The following is a 26,200-nucleotide window of genomic DNA, read 5'->3' as shown; positions in this document are numbered from 1 at the left end:
ATTTGGCCGTAAAGGACAATGACTATGTGAAGGCATCTGACAGAAGTGCCCGCCCAGAAAGCAGAATCTCTTGGCTCCACAGCATCCCCAGGTCATGTGGCGCGTAGCTCAGCACAAAAATGATTCCTTTACACAGCAGCATGTGTTCTCGTTGTAGCTCAAGGCATAAATCATACTTCCCAACGAAAAAACCCCAATCTTGTTAGCAGCGCATACCTTATACTAGGAAACTTGCAAGGAAACCAGTGGTGAACCACAAAGCGGATACAGGTTTTTGCTTTTGTCTGTAAAAATGTACAGTGCGCCTGCCTGGGGCTGTGTTATCTGGACTGGGCAGTGCTCCCTGGCCGAGGACTCTACTCAGGGACTCCTTCATACCTCGCCCACCCACACCACTGTGGTCCCCCTCTTTATGCCTGACACCTCACATTGCAGTGCATTTTGCCGCCCGTTGATGAGAAACAGCGACTCTTGGGCTGGAGTCAGGAGGTACTGTCCGAAGAGCCCGCTGTCCCTCACGATCCTGTGGGGCCCGCCCCAGGGCCAGGCTGGCCCCTCGAGTGGCTCCTTTAAGTTCTTCAGCATGCCTGTCTTCCCTGTGGACAGCTCCAGGAATAGCAGGTCAGGCTCCGTCTCCAGGGCAGCGTAGATATAGTACTGATTGCCCTCAGTGAAGGAGCGCTGGAATGCCAAGGCCGAGATGCCCTGGGGGACCCTCAGGTCGTAGAGGGTCTGGATCTCCCCCCGCATGGTGACCTCCTGCACATGTAGCCGGGGGCTATTGGAGGCGGCACTGACGACAAAGCGCCCATCGGGGGATGTGTGGGGGGTGCCTGTAACATCACCGTTGGGACCAACCACGGAGTCTGTGACACTGTCCACCAGTAGCTGGGGGACGGCCAGGGGAGAGCTGTTCTGTTGGCACTGGATGAAGAAGTAGCCCCCCAGGTGTGTGTGGGCCATAGCCTGTGGCACGCAGCCGTGGCTCTGCAGGCTGATGGTCTTGAGGAGCATCAGCGTTTCCAGGTCCACTTTGTGAACTGCAGGATCAGACTTGTTGAAGATGAAGCCGAACCTGAAAGGGGAAGAATTGCAGTCAGACGTTGGGAGGCCTCCTCTCAGGGTAGGGATATGTCATTTGTCTTAAACTATTGCCCCTTTCTATTTCCCTTTTATCGTAATGCTCCAATGCTCTAATAGTCTATTAATGCGATTATCAAAGGGCACCACCACCCATCTGTCAGTTTGTTATACTGTAGTGGTTTGCATGTTGCTGTGAGGCTGGAAGCTATGCCATTAGTATTTCGAATACCAGCAGGGTCACCCATGGTGGACAGGCTTCAGTGGAGCTTCCAGACTAAGACAGACTAGGAAGAAAGACCTGGCGATCTACTTCCAAAAATTAGCCAAAGAAAAACCAATGGATCACAATAGAATACTGCCCGATATGGCGCCGCAGGTCCCTGGGTGCTGCAAATGGTTCAGCATTCAACTACTAGCAGAAATGTTGGTGGTTCAAACCCACTCAGAGGTGCCTTGGGAGACAGGCCTGGTGATCTGTTTCTGAAAGGTCACAGCCTTGAAAAATCTATGGAGCAGTTCTCCTCTGCAACATGGGGTCTCCATGAGCTGGAATCTACTCGATGGCAACTAACATCAACAATAGTGCCGGAAGATGAGCCCCCTAGGTTGTAACACACTCACAATATACAGTGACCGTAACGATGAACTCAAGCATACCAAAAACTGTGAAGATGGTGCAGGGCTGGGCAACATTCCGTTCTGTTATACTTGGGGTCGCCATGAGTTGGAGCTGACTCAGCTAACAACAATCATGGGGCAGGGCTGGCTTCATAAGTGACTCATTTGTGATCTCAAACCAAATGCTGTTGAGTTACAAATATTCCTGGATTTATGCTCTTGTAACATGCACTCATCTTTTGAAATGGTGAAGGAGGAGGGTGAGAGTTCTGCCTTTGGGATGCCTTGGAGTCAGCTTCCTCGAGGCCTTGTACGGGCCGGTGTGGTGAGCCTGTGCCTGGAGGATAAGCATGGAGGGGAAGGACAAGCGGCGTCTGCCCCGACTTGTGCTGTGATCACAAGACAGGAAATCTCGCATCCTAGATGTTTTCTGGAAATAACTGGCTAGGTGGTAATCAGGGATGTACATGCCACTGCACAAGCACAGATGTCCTATCAGTGACCCTTCTTCTGGGAGAGGACAGGGCAGGGAGCAGCCTCTTCTCCGCCACATTTATGATGCCGGTGGAGAGAACCTTGGGCAGTGGGGCTGGGGAAAGCTTTTCCCTTGGAGTGACATGGCCTGGTGCAGCCTTGCTGCCCTGCTAGCTACAGAACCTGGGGTGAGTAGCTTGCCTCTCTGAGCCTCTGTGACTCCGAAAAAGGTAGTTACTTTCTAGGATTGTTGGAAGGATTAGATGTGAGAGAGAAGTTTAGTGTAAGAGCTCAGTAGCTGGCAGTTGCCCACAGCAGGGCCTTCTGAAGTTCCTCTTTGGAGGCTGGTTGCCAAAAACGTCCTGACTCCTGACTCTGGGCAGGACTTCCCTTTGATCTTGAGAGTCTCTGCCTCAATCCCCTGTTCTTAGAGGCCCTTTGGCTCTATATCCACATACGAGAATACAGACAAGTCTCTCCCATGATTTTCTCTTGAATAAGTACACCTCAGAGTGGGGAAAATGCTCCCCTGCCCCAGCCACTTACTTAAAGTATCTTTAAAGAGCCAGAGCATGGAAAAGATAGGCAGGAAAAGACCACTTTTACAGGGAACTTTAATGCAAAAGCCATGCAGCGGAGTTGCAGAGCTGCTGTGTTTGCACGCCCCCAGCTGAGTTCAGCCTCTGTAAGTGGGACTGACAATCCAGTCTCACCATTTCATAACTCTTAGATGCTCTTCCCCAGCACCCTCTGCAGCAAGAGGTTCATACAGCGGTGATTTTCTGCCTTGGGGCAAGGGCAAATGGGTGAATCCTATTTTAAGAAGTCCAGTGTCAACTTGCAGAAATGAGCCATTTCTTCATGGAGAAAGGTTCTTGACATCAGATTAAAGAAAGGCATAAATACTTAGTGCCACCAGACACTTGGGGTCTTGGTTACTTAAAGGGCAGGTTTAGTCTTCTTGACATGGTGTGGTTACAAAAAATGGTAGGGCTCTTGGAAATGGCTAGGGAAGGGGGAGCGCCCAGGCTGCGACGAGATTTGCAGTTGTGGCCATGCCTATGGTTACTAGGCTACTATGTTGGGTGGTGGCAAACCATGGCAACCCTGGGGTCTTGCCTCCTTGCAGGCCCCTACATGGCTGCTCTGGGGGCTCCTGGAGGAACCAAGGGCCGAAGTTAGCATGGGCACTGAAAGGAGGCCTGGCCTTGCATTTAGCCTGACTCTGCGAATTCCTGGCTGTGTGACCTTGGCCAGTGTCTTAACTTCTCTGAGGCTTAGTTTTCCTATCTGCAGGGTTTTTGTGTCTAGCCAGGGGAGGGTGTTCGACTAACTCTTGCTTCCTCCTTTTTCCTTTGTCCTCCTCTTGGGGCCAAGGCTTTCTGACTTCACTGGTCCCCTGAGGGCATTAGGAGTGAGTATACTCCTTAAGGAAACCCTGGTGGCATAGTGGTTGAGTGCTACAGCTGCTAACCAAAAAAGGTCAGCAGTTTGAATCCACCAGGCGCTCCTTGGAAACTCTATGGGGCAGTTCTACTCTGTCCTATAGGGTAGCTATGAGTCAGAATTGACTCGATGGCAGTGGGTATACTCCTTAACGGAAACCCTGGTGGGGTAGTGGTTAAGAACTAAGACTGCTGACCCAAATGTCAGCAGTTCAAATCCACCAGGCTCCTTGGAAACTCTATGGGGCAGTTCTACTCTGTCCTATAGGGTTGCTGTGAGTTGGAATCGGCCCGATGGCAACGGGTTTGGTTTTTTTTGTTTATACTCCTTAACTACAACAGAGTCACTGACCCACCCTAACTAATAAGAACTAAGCCCTGAGTCTTTACCAGGGATGGGCCTATTTCTCCATCCCTTTCTCGTGGGGTCCAAAGCTAGCCCAGGAGGAGCGGGGAGATGGTGAGAGGGCGGGGCTGCTTCCAGCAGAGCTGGAGACTCCAGTGCCTTAGAGCACGGCTGCTGGCCTCACCTGATGTGGTTGATGATGAGGTTTGTTGGGGGAATGAAGAAGTCGTCCACTCCAGCAAAGGGTGTGCGGATGAGGTGCTGGCCCTGGCCGGTGCTGGCTTCCGTGATCACCTACAACACAGAGTGGAAGTCCCTGTGAGGGCCCATCCAATGGGTGCTGGACCCGGGATAATGGCAAGTTCCCAGGTGGAGCCCCCAGGAAAGGGAGACAAACCACAGTCTCAGGGAATGGGGCAGGAGCAAAATGAAGCTGCTTGAGGATGTGCTTGGGAGGGGGCTCATCCTTGTGGGGAGGGGAGATGGTGGAACCGGAAAGAATGACTGAACTGCTCCCTGTGCTCAGCCAGGCTTGACTGTGCTATGTGCTGTCAGCCGTAGTCATCACAGTCACGGTCGTGAAGGCAGAGAGAGGGTTGCAGGGGCCGTGTTGCGGGAGGGTCCCAGAGCTGATTGCTCAGAGACAACCTCCTCCCACAACAGGGAATCCCACCCTCCAACACACAGGCTTCCCAAGGAAAAGAGGGAGAGAGCTTTTCAAGATTGAAAATGTTAAATGGTGGAATTGTTTACTGGGAATCCATATTTTGGATGCCAGATGCCTGGGCCAGTTTGTTGGGAGTCCCTGCTGTCTGCTGCTCACGGAGGCACTCTCTGAGAGTGGTGACTCCATAATGTACAGTAGAAGAGGAAGCAGGAATCCTGCAGGGAGGCATTTAGAGATGCTGGTCATGCCATGTAGATGTCCTGCAAATAGAATGCTGGGGAGAGGGTCCGATTTCACAAAGGGGACTTGGTGTGAGAAATCAAGAATTAGGCCCTATGCTTGTACAGATTGGTAGTGACAGAGCAGGGCTGCCTCTCTCTACCTGGAGGAAGCCTCTTCTTTCCTGTGGACTGGACAGAAGGTGACTGGAGCCATTCCCTGGTGTTTGTCTCTGCTGGGTCTGTGCGGGGGAAGGGTACACCGAGAGCGTAGAACACAGCCTAGTGGTGTTTGCGGTTAGACAGGATCAGTGTAGTCTGGAGATCCAGCCATAATGCCCCCGTGGGCAGGTAGTCCTCCCTCCGTCAGAGACTGAGGGCTGTGCCCTGGCACAGGTGGGCTTGTCCCATTGCCTTTCACCTGTGCTGAGCAGCCTTCACATTTTAGGCCACTGCCCTAGACAGGTGGCAGACCTGCAGCTAGGGGGAGGGAACTGGCCATTTTGACCCAAGGGACAAGCCCAGGCTTTTGGGCAGGAGAGGAGGCAGATACCAGACACCTGGAGAGCGAGGTGAGGCATTTGTCCAGGTCCCCAGTGCTGAGCTGTGGCAGTACGTGCAGAAGGGAGGATCCAGGGTTCTGCAGCCTGAGGCTGGCCTGCAGGATGGGGCAGCCCCTGCTGCTGGTGGTGGCGGTTTGTGACTCACAAGGCTTGGAGCTCTGGAAGCTTTTTGCATTCTAAAGATAGATTGCCTTCTGGTGTTTGCTTTCTGACAAAATAGCGCCTGGCCCACCCCCTCGCCTCCTCGGGCAGGCTTGAGGCTTGAGTCACTTTCTGAGTGTGTTTCCCTCTGGGGGTCCGCAGGCATTATGCTGGATTGGAATGAAGTGGCTGTGATTTTCAGCTCCCGAGTTCTATAGTTTCATTAGGTTATTTTCTTGTGATTTTTTTTTTCTTAAATGGTCAAATGACACTTCCATTGCAAGTTCATTGCTAAGGATAGCCATGGAGGAACTCATAAAACCGGGCATTGAGAAAATATCAGCATTAGGAAACTGGATCTCAGAGAGCCCGGGGGAAAATGCCAGAGAATTCCAAGAAGCCCTGCAGTCATTGCTTGACATCAGGCCTGTCATTTTAGAGTATAATAAGATGGAAAATCACAGGCTGTCATCGGTCAGTGTCATTCACGCTCCACCACTCTGACACCCTGTACTCAGAGGTTACTTCATCAAAGCGCAGAACCATGGACTATTGAACTGATGTGGGCACGTCAACCTCATTTCTCCAAGTGGTCATGAGGTCTTTCTTGTGTTTTCTTGCGTCCTAGCAGGTGGCCAAGCATGCAAGTGCCCCAGAGATCATTGTTGAGCCCCTCGCATTTGTTGGCACTATGGGCTAGGATCAGGAGATGCCAGTCATGGCCAGGTGGGGTCAGGAAGACATCTCCCCCAGGGGGCAGGAGAAATTAGCTGAGAAGCTACGCTTGTAGAAGAGGGGTACTGGGGAACAAGGTCTCCAATGGGTAGGCTGGGAGGAGGTAAGTGGGCAAGAGAGTGCTGGGCAGAATTCGAGAAGTTGTCAAAGGTTAAAAAACTGGTTGCTGGGGGAGGACTTTGGTGGAAGGAGCCTCATTTATAGACACACCTTCATGTAGTTATATGAAAATTTGTTTAACCAGTCCCCTACTGTTTGATTGTGACCTCATGTGTGAGATCCACAGGGAGGAGCACAGAATTGTGTTCCACAGGGTTTTCCAATGCTGATTTTTCAGAACTAGACTGCCAGGCCTTTCTTCTGAGATGCCTCCAATGTTTTGGTTAGCAGCCGAATGCTTAACTGTTTGCACCACTCAGGGCCTCCATCAGAGTAAGAATTAACTCAGCAACTGGTTTGGTATTGTTGGATATTTAGAAACATTAGATATTATTTGTAATGTTTTACAAACCTAAACAATGCAGTAACACAATGTCGTAACTAAATCTTTGCCCACATCCATGACTAGGGCCTTTAGGTAAATTCTTAGAAGTAAAGTTGCTGGCTGAGCAGGAATTTTTTTTTTTAAGGCTTTTGGTACAGATTTCCAAATTGCCCACCACAAACGCTGTGTGAGCTGACCTTTCTGGGAGCAAGTTTTGCCAATATTTATTTCCTTTACCCTTTTTTTTTTACCCTAGCCAACAGTAATGAAGGCTGTTTTATCCTGTTTTTCCAATGATTTCATTTGCTTGTCTTAGTGCCTTTCCTGGTCTTTCTATGGTGGTGGTGGGCATTGTGGTCTGATTTCTGATATTAAAATGCTTTTAGTGTTTTGTCTTTTAGGCAAAGATTTGTTCTTGGTTTTTGGGAAACAGTCATTATACTTAGGAATTTCCTTCTATTCCTATTTTTAGGCTATTTATTAAGAATGTCTTCTATATTTAATTAAATGCCTTTTCAGCACTCTAGGCTTTTTTGGCTTTTAATTTGGTAGTGTTACGAGTAATGTTGAGATTTCCTGAGAGTGAACCACAGTTGCATTCCAGGAACAAACCTTGCTTGAGGAATTCAGAGACTTTGCTGGGCTCTATTTCTAATATTATGTTTAGAATTTTGCTTCTGTATTCGTAAATGAGTTTAGTCTAGTTTTATCAATTTTTAGAATGACAATTATACAATTTCAAACTTTGGCCTGGAATAGTTTAAATAATATTAAAAATGTATTTTCCTATAATACATCCTTAATCTTTAAAAAAAAAACTTCACCATGGCAATTGATTGATTTCAAGTTTCTTAGGTACATTTAAAAAAAAAAATATTTTGTTTTCCGTAAACATTTACACAGTTTCTACACAGGTTGTTCAGTGACATTAGTTACATTTTTCTTCACAATGTGTCAACATTCTCATTAGTTGTGTTCTGGTTGTTCCGTTTCCAGTGCTGTAGTTTCCCTGCCCCCATTGTCTTCTTATCTTTGCTTTAGAGTAACGGTTGAACTTTTGGTCTCATATAGATGGTTTTTTAGTGGAGCACTACCATCACAGATAATATCCTTTATTTTGTGTGCCAATCTTATTCTGCTAAAAGGTGACCCCAGGGGATAGCTTCAGTTTACGATTTAAATAGTAAATCAGGGTGATGGTCTCAGGGAGTCCTCTAGTCTCAACTGGTCCAGTAAAAGTCTGGACTTTTTAAGAATCTGAGTTCTATTCAATCTAGTTCTTCTGGTCTCAGGGTAGATGAGGCTGTGGCTTCTGTAGACTGTTAGTCCTGTAGGCTAGTTTCTTCTCTGAGACTTTGGTTTTCTTTTTTATCTTTTGCTCTTAATGAATAGAGACCAATAGTTATATTTTAGATGGCCGCTTGCAAGATTTTAAGACTCCAGATGCTACTCATCTCACTAGGATGCAGAACGTTAACTTTGTGGTGCCAATTGACTTGAGTTATCCCATGAGACTTCAAACCCAGAAAACCGTTCTGGCAAGGTATTTGATTATATCCAAGAAGCATCTGTAACTGTGTCCTCTGAGTATAAACGTATGCACACACATATCTGTATGTACAGGTACATATAGATACTTCAGTCTCTATACACGTATGTACTTACCTGTAACTACCCGTACACATATATGTCTATATACCTACATATGTGACCATACACTCAGTTTTTGGTTATTGTCAGCATTGTCGCCAAATTATATATGTCATATTCTTTAGCACAAACATCCTTTTCTCTAGTGCACTTCTTAGTGGCATTGTTTACTTTGGTCAAGCTGTGCTCATTACACTCACATCCTGTGCAACTTTTCCCATTACTAAAAATAACAAATATCTTCAATCTAGAGAGTGAATCTCCCTCCCTCTCCCCATCCCTGGTAGTCACCATGAACACTGGTCTCTGTATACATACCTATTCTTGTCTTCTTATAAAAGTGGGATCATGCAATATTTGTCCTTATGTGATTGACTTGTTTCACTTAGCATTATGTCCTCCAGATCCATCCATGTTATATTTTGCAGTATTCCCTTGTATGTATGTACCACATTTTGCTTATTCATTTATCCCTTGAAGGGCACTTAGGCTTCTTAGATACGTTTTGTAGAATAATCATCCATTTCCTCTAAGTTTTAAAATTTGTCAACAATTCTTCTTATCTCTCCTGTATCTGTGGTAATATTCCTTTTCTCATTTTCTCTCTCTCTTTTTTTTCCTTTATCAGGCTCACAAAGGATTTGTTTCTCTACTCTCTTTTAAATTGTTTTGTTTCATTAATTTCAGTTATTAATTCCTTCTTACCAGTCACTTTGTTCTTTTTCTAATTTCTTAACAAAGTGGTTCCTTTGCAGACTTTTAAGGTACAAATATTCCTTGGGTACAGCTTTCTCTGTGTCCCACTGGTTTTGATATGAAGCTGTCTCTCTTTCATTGCTTCTGAGTCGGTTCGTTAAATTCTCTTTTGATCCAACAGCTATCTAGGAGTGTTTTCTTGTTAGGTTACTTTTAATTATTTCTGATTATCAGATAATGTAGCCTATAACATTGACTTTTACAAAATTTGTTAGAGTTTTCTTTGTGATGAGTGAGATGTTTCTGCTTACACTGTGTGGACACATGAAAAAATTCTCCTTGAAGGAGAAAAGGCTTTCTATATATTTATTAAATCAAGTTCCTTGTTCATATTATTCCATTCTCTTATATCATTATTTTTATCTCTTTGGAATGTAAAATTAAGTTGTATTTTAAAATCAAGTTCCCCTTATATTTTAATCACTATCGTTGTATGTATTTTGTTGCTATATTGTTTGATATATACTGTGATGACATAATGTCTCTCCTTGTGCTGTTCAATGCTTTTAACCTTAAATTCTACTTTGATATTAATACCACCACTCCTGCATATGTTTGCTCACCTATCACTATTTCCATCCCTTTAAATCTACTTTATGTGTGTTTCCTGTAAGCAAGTATAGCTAGTCTTTTTTTTTTTTTTTTTAAACTCAATCTGACTCACTCTGCTTTTAATAGGAGGATTCAGTTTGTTACATTTGGGGAATAATGAGATAGTTACTTCTCAACTGTTAATATCAAACAATATTCTCTTATCCCAGTGAGATTTTGAATACTTTCCCTTTTTCCTTCTCCACTCTCTACACTTACTTTCAGTGCAACAATGTGTTACACCTAGTATTAGAATTTCCTTTTTCATGTGTCTCTCCTATTTCAAATGTCCTTATCTAGCACTTATTATACATTTCAAGATAGTCTCTCCTGATCCATTTTACTTTTAATTTTAGATCTTTCATTCTAGGTTCATCACTTACCACTGTCTCCCTTTAATCTTTGTCCCATCTTGATGTCTCTGATCTGGTTCATCTGATATTTGTCTAGTATCTTGTCTGAAATGGCATGCTCTCTGAATTCTGCATACCCTTGTATCTTTCTTTTGTTCTGACGGGTAAATGATACCTTAGCAGAGAATAGGATTCTTGAATTTCATCTCAGTAGCCTGTAGATGTCATTCTATGTGTTTCAGCTCCTGGTTTGGGTAAGAAGTCCGGAACCAATCTGATTGCATGGGTCACTTATTCTTTCTGGCTTGAAAGATTTCTCTTTATACTCGAAGCTCCAGAATTTTACTGAGAAAGGCAGAGATGTGTCACTTTTCATCAGTCCAGCTTAGAACTCATAGATCCCTTTCAATCTATACACTTAAGTTTTTTCAACTCAGGGAAATCAGCTCTGGGAAATTTTTTTCCACACTGATTCAGTGCTTGACCCTATTCCATTTGTTATCTTTTTATAAACGTTTGTGGTTCTCACTTTAAGTTTCAGTCTCTTCATATTTTTGCTTTGTGATTTGAGACTTTTTTTTCTTTACCTTTTAGGTCATTGTTTTGGTTTCCAGTACAAACCATGTATCTTTCAACTTGCCTACTAAAGTTTTAAATTGGGAAATAATTTTTGTTTCTTAGTTCTAGAAAAATCTTTTTTGTCATCCTCCTCCCTACTCCTGAATTTCCTTATGTGCTTCTTACTTTTACTTTAGTCTCCTTCAGCAGCTATATTTCTGAGTTCATGCTCTGTTCTGAGCGATCTCTGTTCTGGCTCTTGGGCCCTCGGATAGGTTATTATTAATTTTTTTTGTCAGCTCACTGGCCCCAAGACTAGTTGTGGTGCCACTTGAGTGACAATAATCTCAGTTATAGGAGGCAAAGTAGTGTTTGCTCCCTGGTCCAGCAGTGCTGGAGGTGGCCAGTTCCCTTGAGGAGCTTCCCTAGACCTTGGTCTTCCTGGCCTCTCACCAGCCTCCAGAAGAGGGGGGATTGGCTCCACCTGCAGCCCTTCTGAACTGTTGGGGAGAGAATCAGACCCTAATGCTCTAGGTATCCATTTGTATCCATTGTATGTAAGGAATGAATTTCTCTTCTGTGCATCTAGAATGGTTCTATGCATCATTCTTGGGAGAACTAAAAGAACAGGCATTCGTAACACTTTTTGCATGGCTTACTCCTCTCATGGAACCCCAATGAGAAAGGCTGGGCCAGGCACACTCAACGCAGATTCAGTATTGACCTTCCCTGGGAGGTGGAGGGAGGAACCCCACAGGATCTCCAGCCCATCAGTGCAGTGGTTAAATGTATGGTCTCCAGAGCCACACTGCCTGGGTTGGGCCATAGGCTTTTTTTTTTTTAACTCTTTTGTGCCTAGGACATTACAAGCACTTAGTAAACGTGCTTTCATTTATGGATATAATTGCTGCTGGTACTTTTCCTCCTCCTTTAACGGCCAACATTTACTACTAGCTTTGAAACTATTTTCCAAATGCCTGCAAAACCCAAGGTGAAGAAAGCCTTAACCTTCTCCCTGCTTGGGCCTCACTTGCTGTTTGGCACCAAGAGGTAAGGGCAGGAGAGGCAGATATCTTGGCGCTGAGTTGAGTGGGGGCTGGGAACCACATTTTGGTTGTCATGACATCTGAATTCTATCCGTCATCAGTATTACTGCCTTTAACAACAGGCTGGGGTAAGATGGAACCCTGGTGGCACAGTAGTTAAAGGGCTTGGCTGCTACAACTGGGCTAAACCAAAAGCAAAGAAGTTTCCTGAATAAAACAAATGCTTCAAAGGCCAGGATAGCAGGGGCAGGGGGTCGGGGACCATGATTTCAGGGGACATGTAGGTCAATTGGCATAATAAAATCTATTAAGAAAACATTCTGCATCCCACTTTGGAGAGTGGCATCTGGGGTCTTAAACGTTAGCAAGTGGCCATGTAAGATGCATCAATTCGTCTCAACTCACCTGGACCAAAGGAGAATGAAGAACACCAAAGACACAAGGTTATTATGGGCCCAAGTGACAGAAAGGGCCACATAAATCAGAGACTACATCAGCTTGAGACCAGAAGAACTAGATGGTGCCCGGCTACCACTGATGACTGCCCTGACAGGGAACACAACAGAGAATCCCTGATAGAGCAGGCGAGCAGTGGGATGTAGATTTCAAATTCTCCTAAAAAGACCAGACTTACTGGCCTGACTGAGACTAGAAGGACCCTGGTGGTCATGGTCCCCAGACCTTTTGTTAGCCCAAGACTAGAACCATTCCCAAAGCTAACTTTTCAGACAGGGATTGGACTGGACTATATGATAGAAAATGATATGGGTGAGCTTCTTGGCTCAAGGACACACATGAGTCTATGCGGGCAGCTCCTGCCTGCAAGAGAGATGAGAAGGCAGAGGGGGACAGAAGTTGGCTGAGTAGACACGAGAATATAGGGTGGAGAGAAGGAGTGTGCTGTCTCATTAGCGGGAGAGGAACTAGGAGTATATAGCAAGGTGTATGTAAATTTTTGTATGAGAGACTGACTTGGTTTGTAAACTTTCACTTAAAGCACGATAAAAAAAAACTAAAAAAAAGAGCTTGGCTGCTAAACAAAAGGTCAGCAGTTCGGATCTACCAACTGCTCCCAGAAACCCTGTGGGGCAGTTCTAATGTGTCCTATAGAGTTGCCAGGAGTTGAAATGGACTTGATGGCAACTGGAGGGGGGGCAGTGTTGGTTGGGGTTAAGGTACCCTGTTAATTGACTGCAAAGGGTGTGTTGGCTTGAGGGTGTTTCCTACTCTGTTCCCCAGCCTTCATGGACCTATTTAGGAAAATGTGATTAGCCACCTTGGGAAGCAGCAGACACTTTATTAGATAGGGAGAGCCATTTCCCATACGGTGGATATCAGCTTCCATGTACTCAACATACCTGAAGGGTTGGTTGGGACTTGTGCGTGTCCCCCCAGCTCAGGACCCACACTTGATCATGTGACTTGTCATAGGACAGCTTAGCCGGCAGAGGGTCCACACCTATGGACTTGAAAAAAAATAGTGACAAGTTGGCCATCATTGTTGTGGAAGCCAACAGAGTGGTCAGAGCTTTGGGTGTACAGACATTGCTCCTGGGTGAGTGGAAAGCCAGCCGTGGCACCTGGGCAATGATCCTGTTTGGTATCCAGGGCAGAAGCTTTCCCCTCTGTGCTTTTCCTTAGCAGCATAAAGTTTGTTGTCAATATTGTTCTTCCTTTAAAAAACTTCTTTTCATGCAAGTTTTACTTAAATTGGACCCAGACCAACTTAGAAAAGCCTAAACAACACCTTTACTTCTCCTGAAAGCCTTTTGGGCCTCTTGATTCCTCAGTGTCCTTCCCCAGGCTCCTAGTGCCCTGGATTCTGTTGAGTTAACTCTTTTCCTTGGGCCATCTGAAACAGATTCTGAGATCACCCATTATTACTCTTCTCTTATGTCCTACTCTGAGCTGCCCCTATCTTGCATATCCTTCACCTGGGGTTTTGGGACTTGGGCTATAGCATCAGGCAGACTATTTACTGCTGTAACTGAAACTGCTATCCTCCAAGGATATGGTTTCTTCTGTCAAATGAAGGCTGTTTTTCTTCTGCTTCTATACTGTAGTTTTATAAGTTCCAAAACTCTGCTCTCTGAAATAGATAGCTCTACAATAGTAGTTGGAGCCTTCAATATACCACTTTCAATAATGGACAGAATGTCAAGAAAGATCAATAAGGAAAAAAAAGAACCTGAACAACACTATAAACCTAACAGACATATGTAGAACACTTCACCCAACAATAGCACAATACACATTTTTTTCCAGTACACATGGGTCATTCTCCAGGATAGACCATATGTTAGGACACAAAGCAAGTTAAAAACATTAAAATCATACGAAGTATATTCTCTGACCATGAGGAGTGAAATTAGAAATTACAAAAGGAAAGTTGGAAAACACAAAAATGTGGAAATTAACACACCAGTAGACAACCAATGGGTCAAAGACAACATCAAGAGAGAAATAATCAAGAGAGAATTTGGAAAAAATACATATCACAATGAAAAAACAAACAACAAAAAATGCTCATGCCACTAGACTCTGACCCTGTTTTTCTTGTCATCAGCCAATGTCTTGGTCACTCCCCTTTGTTCACTGAAGACTTTGACACATGGTTCATTGTCTTCTCTACCACTCACGTGGTCAACATTTTTATTACCTTCACATCCATGTGCATGATCCATCCAAAGCCCTAACTTCAATTATCTTTCCCCTACCACTTCTCAGCCACCACAACTTAGACCTTAATTTCAGAAATTTCAATTTTAACCAAACATATTTTAGCCTTCCTGATGGTGGGACTATACCCTCTCTGTCCCATTTCTCTTCCCCACATTGGGCAAAACTTCTCTAAAGAACTGCTTATGGATTCCCTATATCTACTGCTTAACTCATTTCCATCAAGTTTTTGTCATCATCATAGACCTTCATGTCAAAATCAGAGATCACTTTTGAATCATTCTCTTCCTTGATATTTCAGCAGGACTCCAGATGGTTGACTATTCCCTTCTGGAAACATTTTCTTCACTTGGCCTCCCACCTCCCTGATTTCTAAAAATTAGCATGTCCCAGATCTTCATCTTTGACCTTCTCTTTTTCTACATCTCCCTAAGTGAGCTCATCCAATACCACTATATTATGACGACTCAAATTCATTCCTCTATTGATGACCTCAAGCTAACATACACAGTTGAACTGCTGATTTTGCCCATCCCTGCTGAAATCTCTGAAGTATTCCTTTACTTTTTTGCTCCGATTAAAACCTCCTGTCCCCTGAAGCCCTCTCAAGTAGAGGCTATTTATGTTTTTCTATACTTCACATACCCCTGGCTTTTTGTTATGCCAACTATTCCTCCATGTTCCTATCATCTGTCAGCTTCCTAGCCACTCCCCTTCATTTGCCAAAGGCTTTATTTAGCACCTGACACTGTCTTCCTCTATCCAAAGTGTCCTAACTCACCAGTAACAATAGCATGTCTAGCTTCTTGCACACTTTTTAAAAAACAAAACCCTTCATGACTACACATTCTCTACCAGCTACCCTATTTCTCTGCCGTAAAGTTCAGACTATAGCCATTCTCCTTTATGGTTAACCCTTTCTCCCATCATATTCACATCTCTTTGCTCGTGAACCCCATTTTGTCAAAATGAGTGATCACTTTTCTGCCCTCATTTCACTTTGCCTCTCAGGAGCTTTTTTTTAGGCACAAAGAAAGCAATAATTTTCATATCCTTTGCTGCCTTCTCACCCTATCCAAATTTTAAGTGATGATGTGTCCCGTGGCTTAGTCCTTGGCCTTTTTAGTATTGCACTTTCCCTCAAGATGACCCTATCCAGTCCCATGGCTTTAAATATCATATACTTTCATCTTCTGGTTAGGATGGAATAGTTTGTGGCAGACCAATAAAGACGATGATTCTGAGAGGAAAGAAACCTATCAGGGATTTCCCTGATAGGTGTTGTGGGGCAGGAGACTTAAGAGCTAAGCTAAAAAATTTTTTGAACTCAGAACAGAGTTTCCTTGTGAAGAAGCAAAGATACGGCAGAGAAAGGTTCTGGTAAATACACTGGGCTCTCAGTTAAAAACCCTGGAGTGCTATACCCTAGGACTAGGAGTGAAACAGAGGCAGATTAAGCCTTAAAAAAAAAAAAAAAAACTTCAACTCAGCTTTGATTCAATTTGGTCCCTGATTAAAGTATTAATTCTCTACTCTGTCTGCCTAGCAAAGAAAAGGGTGAATCCTGTTTGGTGAATAATAGCCACCTGCAGTCTCTATAATATTTTAATATACAATGTTTGGGATTCAAGAAGAAATTCTTAGACTTGTTGAGACAGAACTATATGAAAGAAAATAAGATTAAAAAGACAATAGAAACAGACCCACAGTGATCCCTATATTGGAGTTAGCAGAAAAGATAATCTAAGCAGAAAAAGCAAATTCAGTAGAAATTCTAAAAGTAAAATACGCACTATCTGAAAATAAGAACTCAATAAATAGGTTTTTAAAACCTATATTAGATAGCAGAAGATGGGATTAGTGAAATGAAAGACATCCTGATATATAATATTCAAATCGAAGCATAAAGAGACAAAAAGGACAGGCAGTAAGAAAAGTGAAAAAGATATGGGCAGCACAATGGAAAGGTCTAACATTTTTAAATGGAGTTCCTGAAGGAGAGAACCAGGCAGCAGAATATTTGAAGAAATAGAGGCTGAGAATTTTTCAATCTCATGAAAGACATCATCTGCACATTCTAGAATCTCTGCAAACCCCAAATCCAGATATAAATTCAGAGAACACTATACCCTGGTACATCATAGTAAAACTACTGAAAACCAAAGAGAAAAACCTTAAAAATAGCCCGAAAGGGGGAAAAAAAGATACATAACCCTCAAAAGAGCAACGATAAGACAGAAGGTTGACTTAACAACAACAAAAAAATGGAAGCCAGAAGATAATGGAATGACATCTTAAAATGCTGAAAGAAAATAATTATCAATCTAGAATTCTATACAAAGTCAAAATATCATTCAAAAATACATTTTCAAACAAACAAAACCTGCGAGAATCTGTTGCCAGTAGACCTGCACTGAAAGCATTCTTAGAGAAACTTCTTCAGTCAGAATGAAAATGATTCCAGACAGAAATAGGGAACTGCAGGAAGGATAATAATAATTTATGGAAAGGGTAAATACATGGGTGAATATAAATGACTATTACCTGCACAAAATAATAATAGCCATGTCTTGGGTTATGTTACAACAATAATACGAAGTTAAAATTCATTACAATGATAAAGCAAAAGGTGGTGGTGGGTTAATGGAGTTAAAGGGTTCTAAGGTTCTAGCACTATTGGAGAAGTGAAGGAATAACTTGTGTGAGACTGTATTGAGGAGAGGGTGCTTGTGGTAATCTTTATGGTAAGAATAACAAAATAAAAGGATTCATCACCAAGTTGACAGACGAAAAATAGAATATAAAAAATATTTGGCTAATCTAAAAGAAAGCAAAAAGGAGAAAAAAGCAACATGAACAGGCAGGTCAAATTAAAAAATAGTATGACAGTAGCTATAACTCAACTATATAATTAATTGGAGCCCTGGTGGAACAGTAGTTACAAACTGGGCTGTTAACCAAAAGGTCGGCAGTTCAAATCTACCAGCCATTCCTTGGAAACTCTATGGGACGGTTCTACTCTGTCTTGTAGGGTCCCTATGAGTTGGAATCAACTCGATGGCAATTGGTTTTTATGTTATATAATTAATTGCATAAAACATAAATGGGTAAAACACTCTAAGTAAAAGACTAAGATTGTTAAATTAGATAAAAATAAAAAACCCAAAACACAACTACATGTGGCTTTGTAAAAGACCACCTTAAATATAAGGACATAGAGAGTTGAAAAGTAAAAGAATGGAAAAATTATACTATGCAAACGCTAATCAAAAGAAATCTTAATTAGCTATACTAATATTACATGAAATAAATAGACTTTTAGTCAAGAAGCTTCACTACAGATAAGGAAGGATGTTTTGCAGTAATAAAGACTTTCCCTAGGAAGATATTACAATTCTAAATCTGTACTGACAAAAAACATAGCTTCCATATATATAAAGCAAAATGTAACAATTTAAAGGAGAAATAGATAAATCTACAATTGTACTGGGAGATTTTAACACACCTCTCAATAGCTGATAGACTAAGTAGACAAAAAATTACTAAGGATATAGAATATCTGTACAAGACAATGAACCAACTTGACATATATAGGATACTCTACCTAACAATGTTAGAATACACATTCTTTTGAAGTGCACATGGAACATTTATCTGAAATTGATTATAATTTGGGTCACAAGTCTTAATAAATTTCAAAGGACTGAAATCATTCAGAGTGTGTTGTCTGGCCAGGGAAATCAATAACAAAAAGGTAACTAGTAAATTGTCTGTCATATCTGTCCAGAGAAACCACAACCCTGGCTATAGCCAATTTTTTCCCCACAATGAACCTGCACTTGGGCAGCTGGAGAAAAAGAAACAACCCTGTAGACTGGCTTAAATGTACATCCACAATCCTTAGGTGGACCCTCAAGTAGTGCCCAGTAGTCCTCCATCATATTTCCCTGGTCAATTCAATCACACAGTCAACTTTCACCTTTTCCTCAAACCTCCATCCTTGGCGATGATTTTTCTTATTTCACTGAAAAAATAAAAGAAACTAGAAGAGAACTTCGTTTAACTACCACCATTGTATCACTTATCTGCATCTGTGCCTGAATACTTTCCATTTCCTCCTGTTATCATGAAAGAATGTCCATGCTTTTGTCTAAGGCTAGCATCTTCATTTGTGTGCTTGAATTCCATTGGGTCCTGCCTATTTTGATAAGGCAGGAGAGAAAGCGAAGAATTGGGAACAGCTATTCTCATTAGCACACAAAATGCTGTAATGCAACCTATTCTAAAAAAAAAAAAAAAATTCTTACTGGCATTCACCTCCAGCTTCTGCCTCACATGTCTACTTTCACAGTGAAACCCCTTAAAATGGTTGTCTATATTCACCATCTCCAATTCCTCACCTCCCACTCTAACTTGAATCTACTCTAACAGGCCTTCATTCCACCCTTATCATCGTACCTCTTCCTACCAAGGTCGTTCATGACTTTTGTGGTACCAAATCCAATGGTCAGTTCTCAGACTCAAAATATGCAAGTGCTCTCTTCTGCAGCATTTGACACCATTGATCACTAACTCTTCCTTGAAACACTCCCTTCTCTTGGCTTCTGGAACATCATCCTCTCTTAATTTTTTCCCCACCTTCTAGGCCACTCTTTATTAATCTCCTTTGTTGACTTCTTCCTAATCTTTAAATGTTGGAGTGCTCTGGGGCTCCAGCTTCAACGTCTTCTCTGTATTAATCTCAGTGACTTCACCCAAGTCTCTGGCTTTAATACAATCCATATAGTAATGGCTCCCAAACTGACATCTCCAGCCTAGACTGCTCCTTTGACTCCAGGCCTGTCTGTCTAACTGCTTTCTTGACATCTTTACTTATACACTTAATGGCATCTCAAACTTAACTGAATTCCTAATATTCCCCCCAACTGCTTCATGCCCTGCCTCACACAAAGTCTCTCCTATTATAATGTATTAGTTTCCTATTGCCTTTGCAACAAATTACCACAGACTTGGTGGCTTAAAATAAGACAGATTTATTCTTTCACAGTTCTAGAGGTCAGAATTCTGAAATCAACTTCACTGGGCTGAAACCAATGTGTTGGCAGGGCCTTGCATCCTCTAGTGGATCTGCCTTTCCCAGCCTCTAGAGCTGTATTCCTCGCATTCCTGGCTCATGGCCAGCTTCTGCCAATGGTCATACTTCCTTCTTTTGTGTTGTCAAATTCCCCTCTGTCTCCCTCTTATAAGGACCCCTGTGATTTCACTTAGGGCCTACCCAGATAATCCAGGATAATCTTCTCCTTTCAAGATCCTTAACTTAATCACATCTGCAAAGTCTCTTCTGTCACAGGTTCTGAGAATTAGGACATGGGCATTTAGGGGCCATTATTCAGCCTGCCACACGTAGTAAGTGGCATCACCATTCTACAGTTGCTTAAGTTAAAAAAACAAAACAAAAATTGGAGTTATCCTTGATTCCTCTTTCTTCCAAGCCTTACATGCACCCCCTCAGAAAATCTTTAGGGCTCCATGTTTAAAATATATCATGAAACTGATCACTTCTCACCACCTCTACTGCTGACATCATCTCTTGCCTGGACTGCTTCAGTGACCATCTCCCTGCTTTATCTTTGTTTGTTCTTAACACAGAAGCCCTGTCAACTCTTTAGAAATGTGAGATCATGTCACTCCCCTGATTAAAACTCTTCCATGGGTTTCTATCTCACTTTGGATTTTACTTTAAGTCCTAATTGGCCCTATATGAGCTGGCCTTTGTTTACCCCCGACTTTGTGGCATCCCACTCTTCCCCTCATTTGCTATACTCCACCCATACTGGCCTTCTCTCTGTTCCCAGAGTCTCAATCCCACTTGGCTTTTAGATCTCAGATTCTATCCACCTCCAGAGAGAGGGCCAATTTAAATTAGGCTTCCAGTTCCTCTGTCACATTTTCCCCCCCACACAGTCCTTACCGTTTACTGTTCCCTAAAATTCTGACTTATGGTCTCTCTCCCCAGCTAGAAAATACGTTCCAAGAGCACAGGGACTTCATTGCTCATTCACGACTGTTTTTCAACCACCTAGAGCAGTGCTTGGCACACAGTAGACAATAAATACTTAATGAATAACTGCACATGAATCTTCTCTTCTTCCCCCCTCCCCGCCCATCTGACCACCTCCCATAGGACCTGGGGAATGTGCAGAAGGCAAAGAAGAACGTGACTGGAATTCGAAGTCTCCCCCAACTCCCTTAAAGAGATATACCTGTAAGACTTTCTGCGCTTGAACGTCGACCACAAGGACTCTGCTCAGTGCTGGCTGGGCTACATAGAGGTACCGGTTCCTGACATTGACTGCAGATGCCCACTGACATGGCCGGGTGGCACGTTCCTCTTGAGGACAGATTTCTTCCTGTAAAGAGATAGGCTGCCATATATCTTCTTTATCCCATTCTCCTTCCCTCCCCCCGCCCCCACCAACATCTCTGGTTCCCTCTCCCATGACCCTTCTGTCTCCTTTTCCCTCTCGGTATCTGTTGGCTCCACAGAACACGGCTGACAAACCCTCCTATAGCACCAGCTTTTTCACTTTTGTGTTACATTATGCTTTTTCTGCTGGGCAAAGTGGGCTTCTAGTCTAGCAGAGAGGCTTAAGAGAAGGCTAGAAAGAGGGTTGTTGTCCCACTGTGACACTCCTGTGAGGTGTTTGGGCATTTTCTAGATGAGAAACAAATATCGGGGATTGTTCCATAGCTCACCATGGATGGCCCTGTGTTGCCTGCAGTGTCTTCAGAACCTCCTCACTCTGTCTTGCTCTAACTTCTTATCCAGGAAAATGGAATCCTGGTTAGGACTGGAAAGATCTCTCCCAAGGCACAGGTGGGGTTATTGCTAATACATGAGAAAATTAGTGCCCAGATGTGACTGGCTGCAATTATTTAAACCTAACTGCTAAAACTAGAACCATTCTTTTGAAATGGCTTCACGGCTATTATGTGGAGGTAAAATTGATCTGAGGTAGCACTTTTAAAAAATGATTAATTCAAATGAAACAGCTTAGAAACAGCTGTTTCCAAGCTACAAAAGTGAGGAATTCAACAGCCTGAGAAATGGCCAGAACAGCAATACAACGAGCTTGCTTTAGGAACTTGCCCAGGTCTGTCTACTTCCTCCACCATCTCCATCACTGCTCACCATGCTGAAGACAGACTGTACATGTCCCAGGGAGTGACCCCTCAGGAGGAGGGCATGTGGGGGATTTTAGATGACCTTTTAGATTCAATGCCATACTTCTACCTCAAGGAGCTTAGTAGAGGAGGTAAGACCTTCACATGAGAAACCGACACCACAGGCAGAAGGGGATAAAAACCAAAGGGACAGAGGCCTGGTATGGGGTAGGGGAGCACAGCCCAGGAAAAGCCTCCTGGCGGCTGGGTCTTAGGGCTGGGAGGGCTTTCCTGGGTCCTCCACCAGCAATCATCTCTCCTGCCTCTGTATATTACATTACCACTTTCTACCTGGGCTCCTATCTTGTTCATAGCACTTCTGACACTCTGGGCATTCACATGTTTTCACACTCTTTCCTCTAGCTCCCTGAGGACCTCCAAGCTCTCCTATACTACCTAGCTGACTACTCCTTGCTTTTCCAAACCTGGCCTTCCTTGGGTCTGCGACTCCATGTTCTCTAGGCCTCCTTGCCACTTTGTTTGCTTTCTTTACCCAGGCCTCTCCAGCTTACCAATGCCATTTCCCCACCTCCTGTGGCTGTTTCTGTACATGTGTTCCATGGGCACCTCAACTCAGCCTATCCCAGGCCAGCCTCATCTGCTTAACAGCAAGCTTATCTATCCTGTTCCTGGGAGACCAGCATCTAACCCAGGGCCCGGCATGTGGCATAGGCCTGGTAGAGTGTTAGATGAATGAACTGTATTCCCCACAATTGGCTCCTTTTCCTTCTGTGTGAAGGGCACTATTCTCCTAACAAGCCAGTGGGTCATCATTATGCTCCCTGCTGGTCCTACCTTAAAAATAGCTCTACAATCTACCTAATTCTTTCCAGTCCCACTGCCACCAGTTTAACCTGGTCATCACCCTCTCTTGCCTGGGTGATTGCAATAGCCTCTTCACCCACTTCTCTGCTTCTAGTTCACCCTTTAATCATTACCCTCTCCAAGGTGCTGTGTGCCTTCTAAAGCCATCTGATCATGGCCATCATTGGCTTGACTATTCTGTGTTTCTCAGAGCTTTTAGGATGTCATTAGAACTCCTCAGCTTAGCACATCTTCATGTGCTTTGACCTTTGCCTACTTTTCTGGGCTAACCTTAGGCCTATTCCCACACCCATTTTTCCTCCAGTTATTCAGAAATGTTTGTGGTTCCCTGAACATGTTGGGCCATTTATGCCTCTGTTCTCCATCTCATGTCACCAATTCCTACTAGTGCGTCAGAACTGAGTTCAGGCAGTACCTCCACCAGAAGCCTTCTTTGACTTTGTCTCCCCAGGTCAGGAGAGGCCTCCCTCCTTGACTCTGCCAGTGCACCCTGCATATCCTTGTAACAGCACTGTGTGGTAGCTGTCTGTGTACACTGCTGTCTCCACCATTTGATTGTGAATTTCTGGAGACCAGGAACCTGTCTGTACCCCTGGGCCTTGCCTAGGGCTCAGCACATGGATGTGTCTGCTGGATGAAGGAATAAGAACTGAAACTCTCAGCCTTAGACTTGGAACAAATTTGGAACTACACCAAGTGCAGCAAACGGAATTTCGGAAATAGAGTGGCACACATGGTTAAAGGTTGACTTTTAGGGTTTTGTCTATGTATGATGTAGAAGCTGCCTCAGACACAGAAACTTACATAGCTCACAAAAATCTTCTCAGTGGGTTTGAGGTGCCTCTGGATCTCACACTCCGCGGGGTGAATGACAATAATGCCATTGTCAGAGAAGACATAGAACATGTTTCCCACACTGAGGCCTGGAAGAAGCCAACACAATTCCAGTTAGGCTCCCAGCAGCTGGCCCCAGGCAGGGTCACATGCAACATTGAGCGCACACAAACTCAGCATTTGGATGCAACTGGTGCAGGCACAAGATGAAACTTCCTGGTCAAGGCAGGCTGAGGTAATGAACAGCTAGCTTACAAACACCCGGGCTTGGTGGTGGGTGTGAGGCATGGGAAGAAAGGGCCCTTGAGGGCTGTGAATCAATAAAGCACATCACAGACTCTGCAGTGCCGAGGCCGGCCTCCCTGACATGCACATCTGCCCTATGTCCTCTAGGGCTGGTCCCCAACACAAGTTTCCAAATGAAAGCTGGCCATATGTTTGGCTTTGACACGTTTGACCTTTCCTGTTCTGAAAGCCTCCCTTGATCGTTGGTTGTAAGCAATCCAGTCAGAAGGGATCAGAGGACTCCAAAAAAACACAGGCTTTATTTGATTCTTAAAATACAACTGTATACAACAGCACTCCCTGCAGCATGGTGTCCTAAAAATGCTTGGGAGTCCCTGGGTGGAGCAAACACGTAACGTGTTCGGCTGCTAAAAGAAAGGCTGGAGGTTCGAGTCCACCCAGAGGTACCTCAGAAGAAAGCCCTGGCATCTGCTTCTGAAAAACCAGCCATTGAAAACTCCATGGAGCGCATTTCTACTGACACACACAGGGCGGCCATAAGTTAAGATGGATTCAACGCAACTTTTTTAAAAATTTTATTATGCTTTAAGTGAAAGTTTACAAATCAAGTCAGTCTCTCATACAAAAACTTACACATACCTTGCTATGTACTCCTAGCTGCTTTCCCCCTAATGAGACAGCACACTCCTCCTCTCCACCCTGTATTCCCCATGTCCATATAACCAGCTCCTGTCCCCCTCTACCTTCTCGTCTCGCCTCCAGACAGGAGCTGCCCACATAGGCTCATGTGTCTACTTGAGCCAAGAAGCTCGCTCCTCACCACTATCGTTTTCTGTCTTATAGTCGAGTCCAATCCTTGTCTGAAGAGTTGGCTTCAGGAATGGTTCCAGTCTTGGGCTAAGACGGTCCAGGGACCATGACCTCCGGGGGTTCCACTAGTCTCAGTCAGACCATTAAGTCTGGTCTTTTAATGAGAATTTGAGATCTGCATCCCACTGTTCTCCTGCTCCATCAGGGAATCTCTGTTGTGCTCCCTGTCAAGGAAGTGATTAGCGGTAGCCAGGCACCATTTAGTTCTTCCAGTCTCAGGCTGATGTAGTCTCTGGTTTATGTGGCCCTTTCTGTCTCTTGGGCTCATCTTTACCTTTGGTGATCTTCATTCTCCTTTGCTCCAGGTGGGTTGGGACCAACTGATGCATCTTAGATGGCTGCTTGCTAACGTTGAAGACCCCAGATGTCACTGACCAAAGTGGGATGCAGAATGTTGTCTTAATACATTTTGTTATGCCAGTTGACCTAGATATTCCCTGAAACTATGATCTCCAGACCCTGCTACTCTGGCCTCTGAAGCATTCAGTTGTATTCAGGAAACTTCTTTGCTTTTAGTTTAGTCCAGCAACTGGTTTTTTAAAGAATCCTGTGGCTGGTACTCTTTTGTCCTGGCCAGTCTGGGCTGGCTAACTCCTCCTTCTTGACAGCTAGCTCATACTTCAGTCCTGCCCCATTTTTTGTGGCAGCCCTGTGCCAGGCGGACATAGACCACGCCTTGGTCATACCCATCTGTCTGCTCCCACCCAGGCTGAGGACCATGGCTGTCTGGGCAGAAGATCTACCTCAGACTATCAGAGGAGGGGCCTTAGGGGCCAGCTAGTTCAGCCTCCTTATTTTAAAGAAAAATGGAGGTCCGAGGAGAGGAAGGGGCTTGGTTGAGGCCACCTGCTTTTGTACTAAAACTGGGGTTGGATTCCAAACCCTTGCTCCTGGGCTCTGTCCCGTCACTCTGTCTCTCCATAAAAGGTAAACATGGCACACAGATAACTAAGGGCTGAAGTTCTCATTCTCTCTCCCCTTTCTTCCTTCTTCCCTCCATTTTAAAGCTAGAACATTTAAAAGGCTTCCATAAATTTTAAGAAAATTAAATATACAATGAACTCCCTTTTTCTTCTCATGCTGAAAAAACCAGTACACTGGTTTCATTGCCCATCTGGGTTAAGTTTTTAGTGAGTTAGAAAACGATAAGCCAGGAAAACAGTTGCACTTCCTCCCAACAGCTCTGCAGGCAGTTTTCTGGGCCTCGGGCCCTTGGCAACAGGGAGACCTCAGCGAGTGTGGCCTCTGGTGTGGCTTGAGGTCCTTGACTGTGATACAGCCCTGCTGCTCCAGGTTTGTGCTGCGAGGGGCTCTGGGCAGGTGGCTCTAGCTTGAGGTCAGCCTCTCGGGGATGGCAACTCCAGGGAGGACTGCGAGCCCCATGGGAGTGCAGGTATGCTGGACAGCCTGGTGAAGCTGGCAACCTGCAGTGCCTGCTCTCTGTTCCCACAGCATCTGGGGGTTTGGAGCAGGTGACATAGCATGAGTTTGCTCTGACCCCATCTGTCTCGCCCACAGCAGGACCTTCTCTTCCATACTCTCTCACCTGGCAAACTTCTTTCAGTCAAACCTAGGGGCCAGAGTGGATCAGTCCCTGTAAACCACAGACCTCAGGAGCTGCTTCCTTGGGCTTCCTGGGAAATCGATAGCTGGAAGAGCCAACATAAGATTGAAGACTTAATAGAATCCACATGGGGTTGGTAATGGATCAGTCCCTGTAAACCACAGACCTCAGGAGCTGCTTCCTTGGGCTTCCTGGGAAATCGATAGCTGGAAGAGCCAACATAAGATTGA

General features: G+C 44.2%; 1 protein-coding gene across 1 annotated transcript in view; it reads right to left on the bottom strand.

Moving 5' to 3' along the window:
* Positions 1-372: 372 nt before the first annotated feature.
* FSTL4 (follistatin like 4) overlaps positions 373-26,200 on the bottom strand; it is a 495,961-nt gene continuing 470,133 nt past the window's right edge. Inside the window, exons 13-17 of the mRNA XM_049872391.1 lie at positions 23,261-23,379; positions 20,671-20,817; positions 13,087-13,194; positions 4,151-4,260; positions 373-1,075 (exon numbers count right to left, since the gene is read on the bottom strand). Of these exons, the coding sequence (XP_049728348.1) occupies positions 373-1,075; positions 4,151-4,260; positions 13,087-13,194; positions 20,671-20,817; positions 23,261-23,379 (1,187 nt within the window). The remainder of the gene's footprint in view (positions 1,076-4,150; positions 4,261-13,086; positions 13,195-20,670; positions 20,818-23,260; positions 23,380-26,200) is intronic.

Source organism: Elephas maximus, chromosome 2 (assembly GCF_024166365.1).
Source record: "Elephas maximus indicus isolate mEleMax1 chromosome 2, mEleMax1 primary haplotype, whole genome shotgun sequence".
NCBI classification, from domain to species: domain Eukaryota; kingdom Metazoa; phylum Chordata; class Mammalia; order Proboscidea; family Elephantidae; genus Elephas; species Elephas maximus.
Note: the sequence above shows the minus strand (reverse complement) of the source record. Positions and strands in the feature narration are given on the sequence as shown.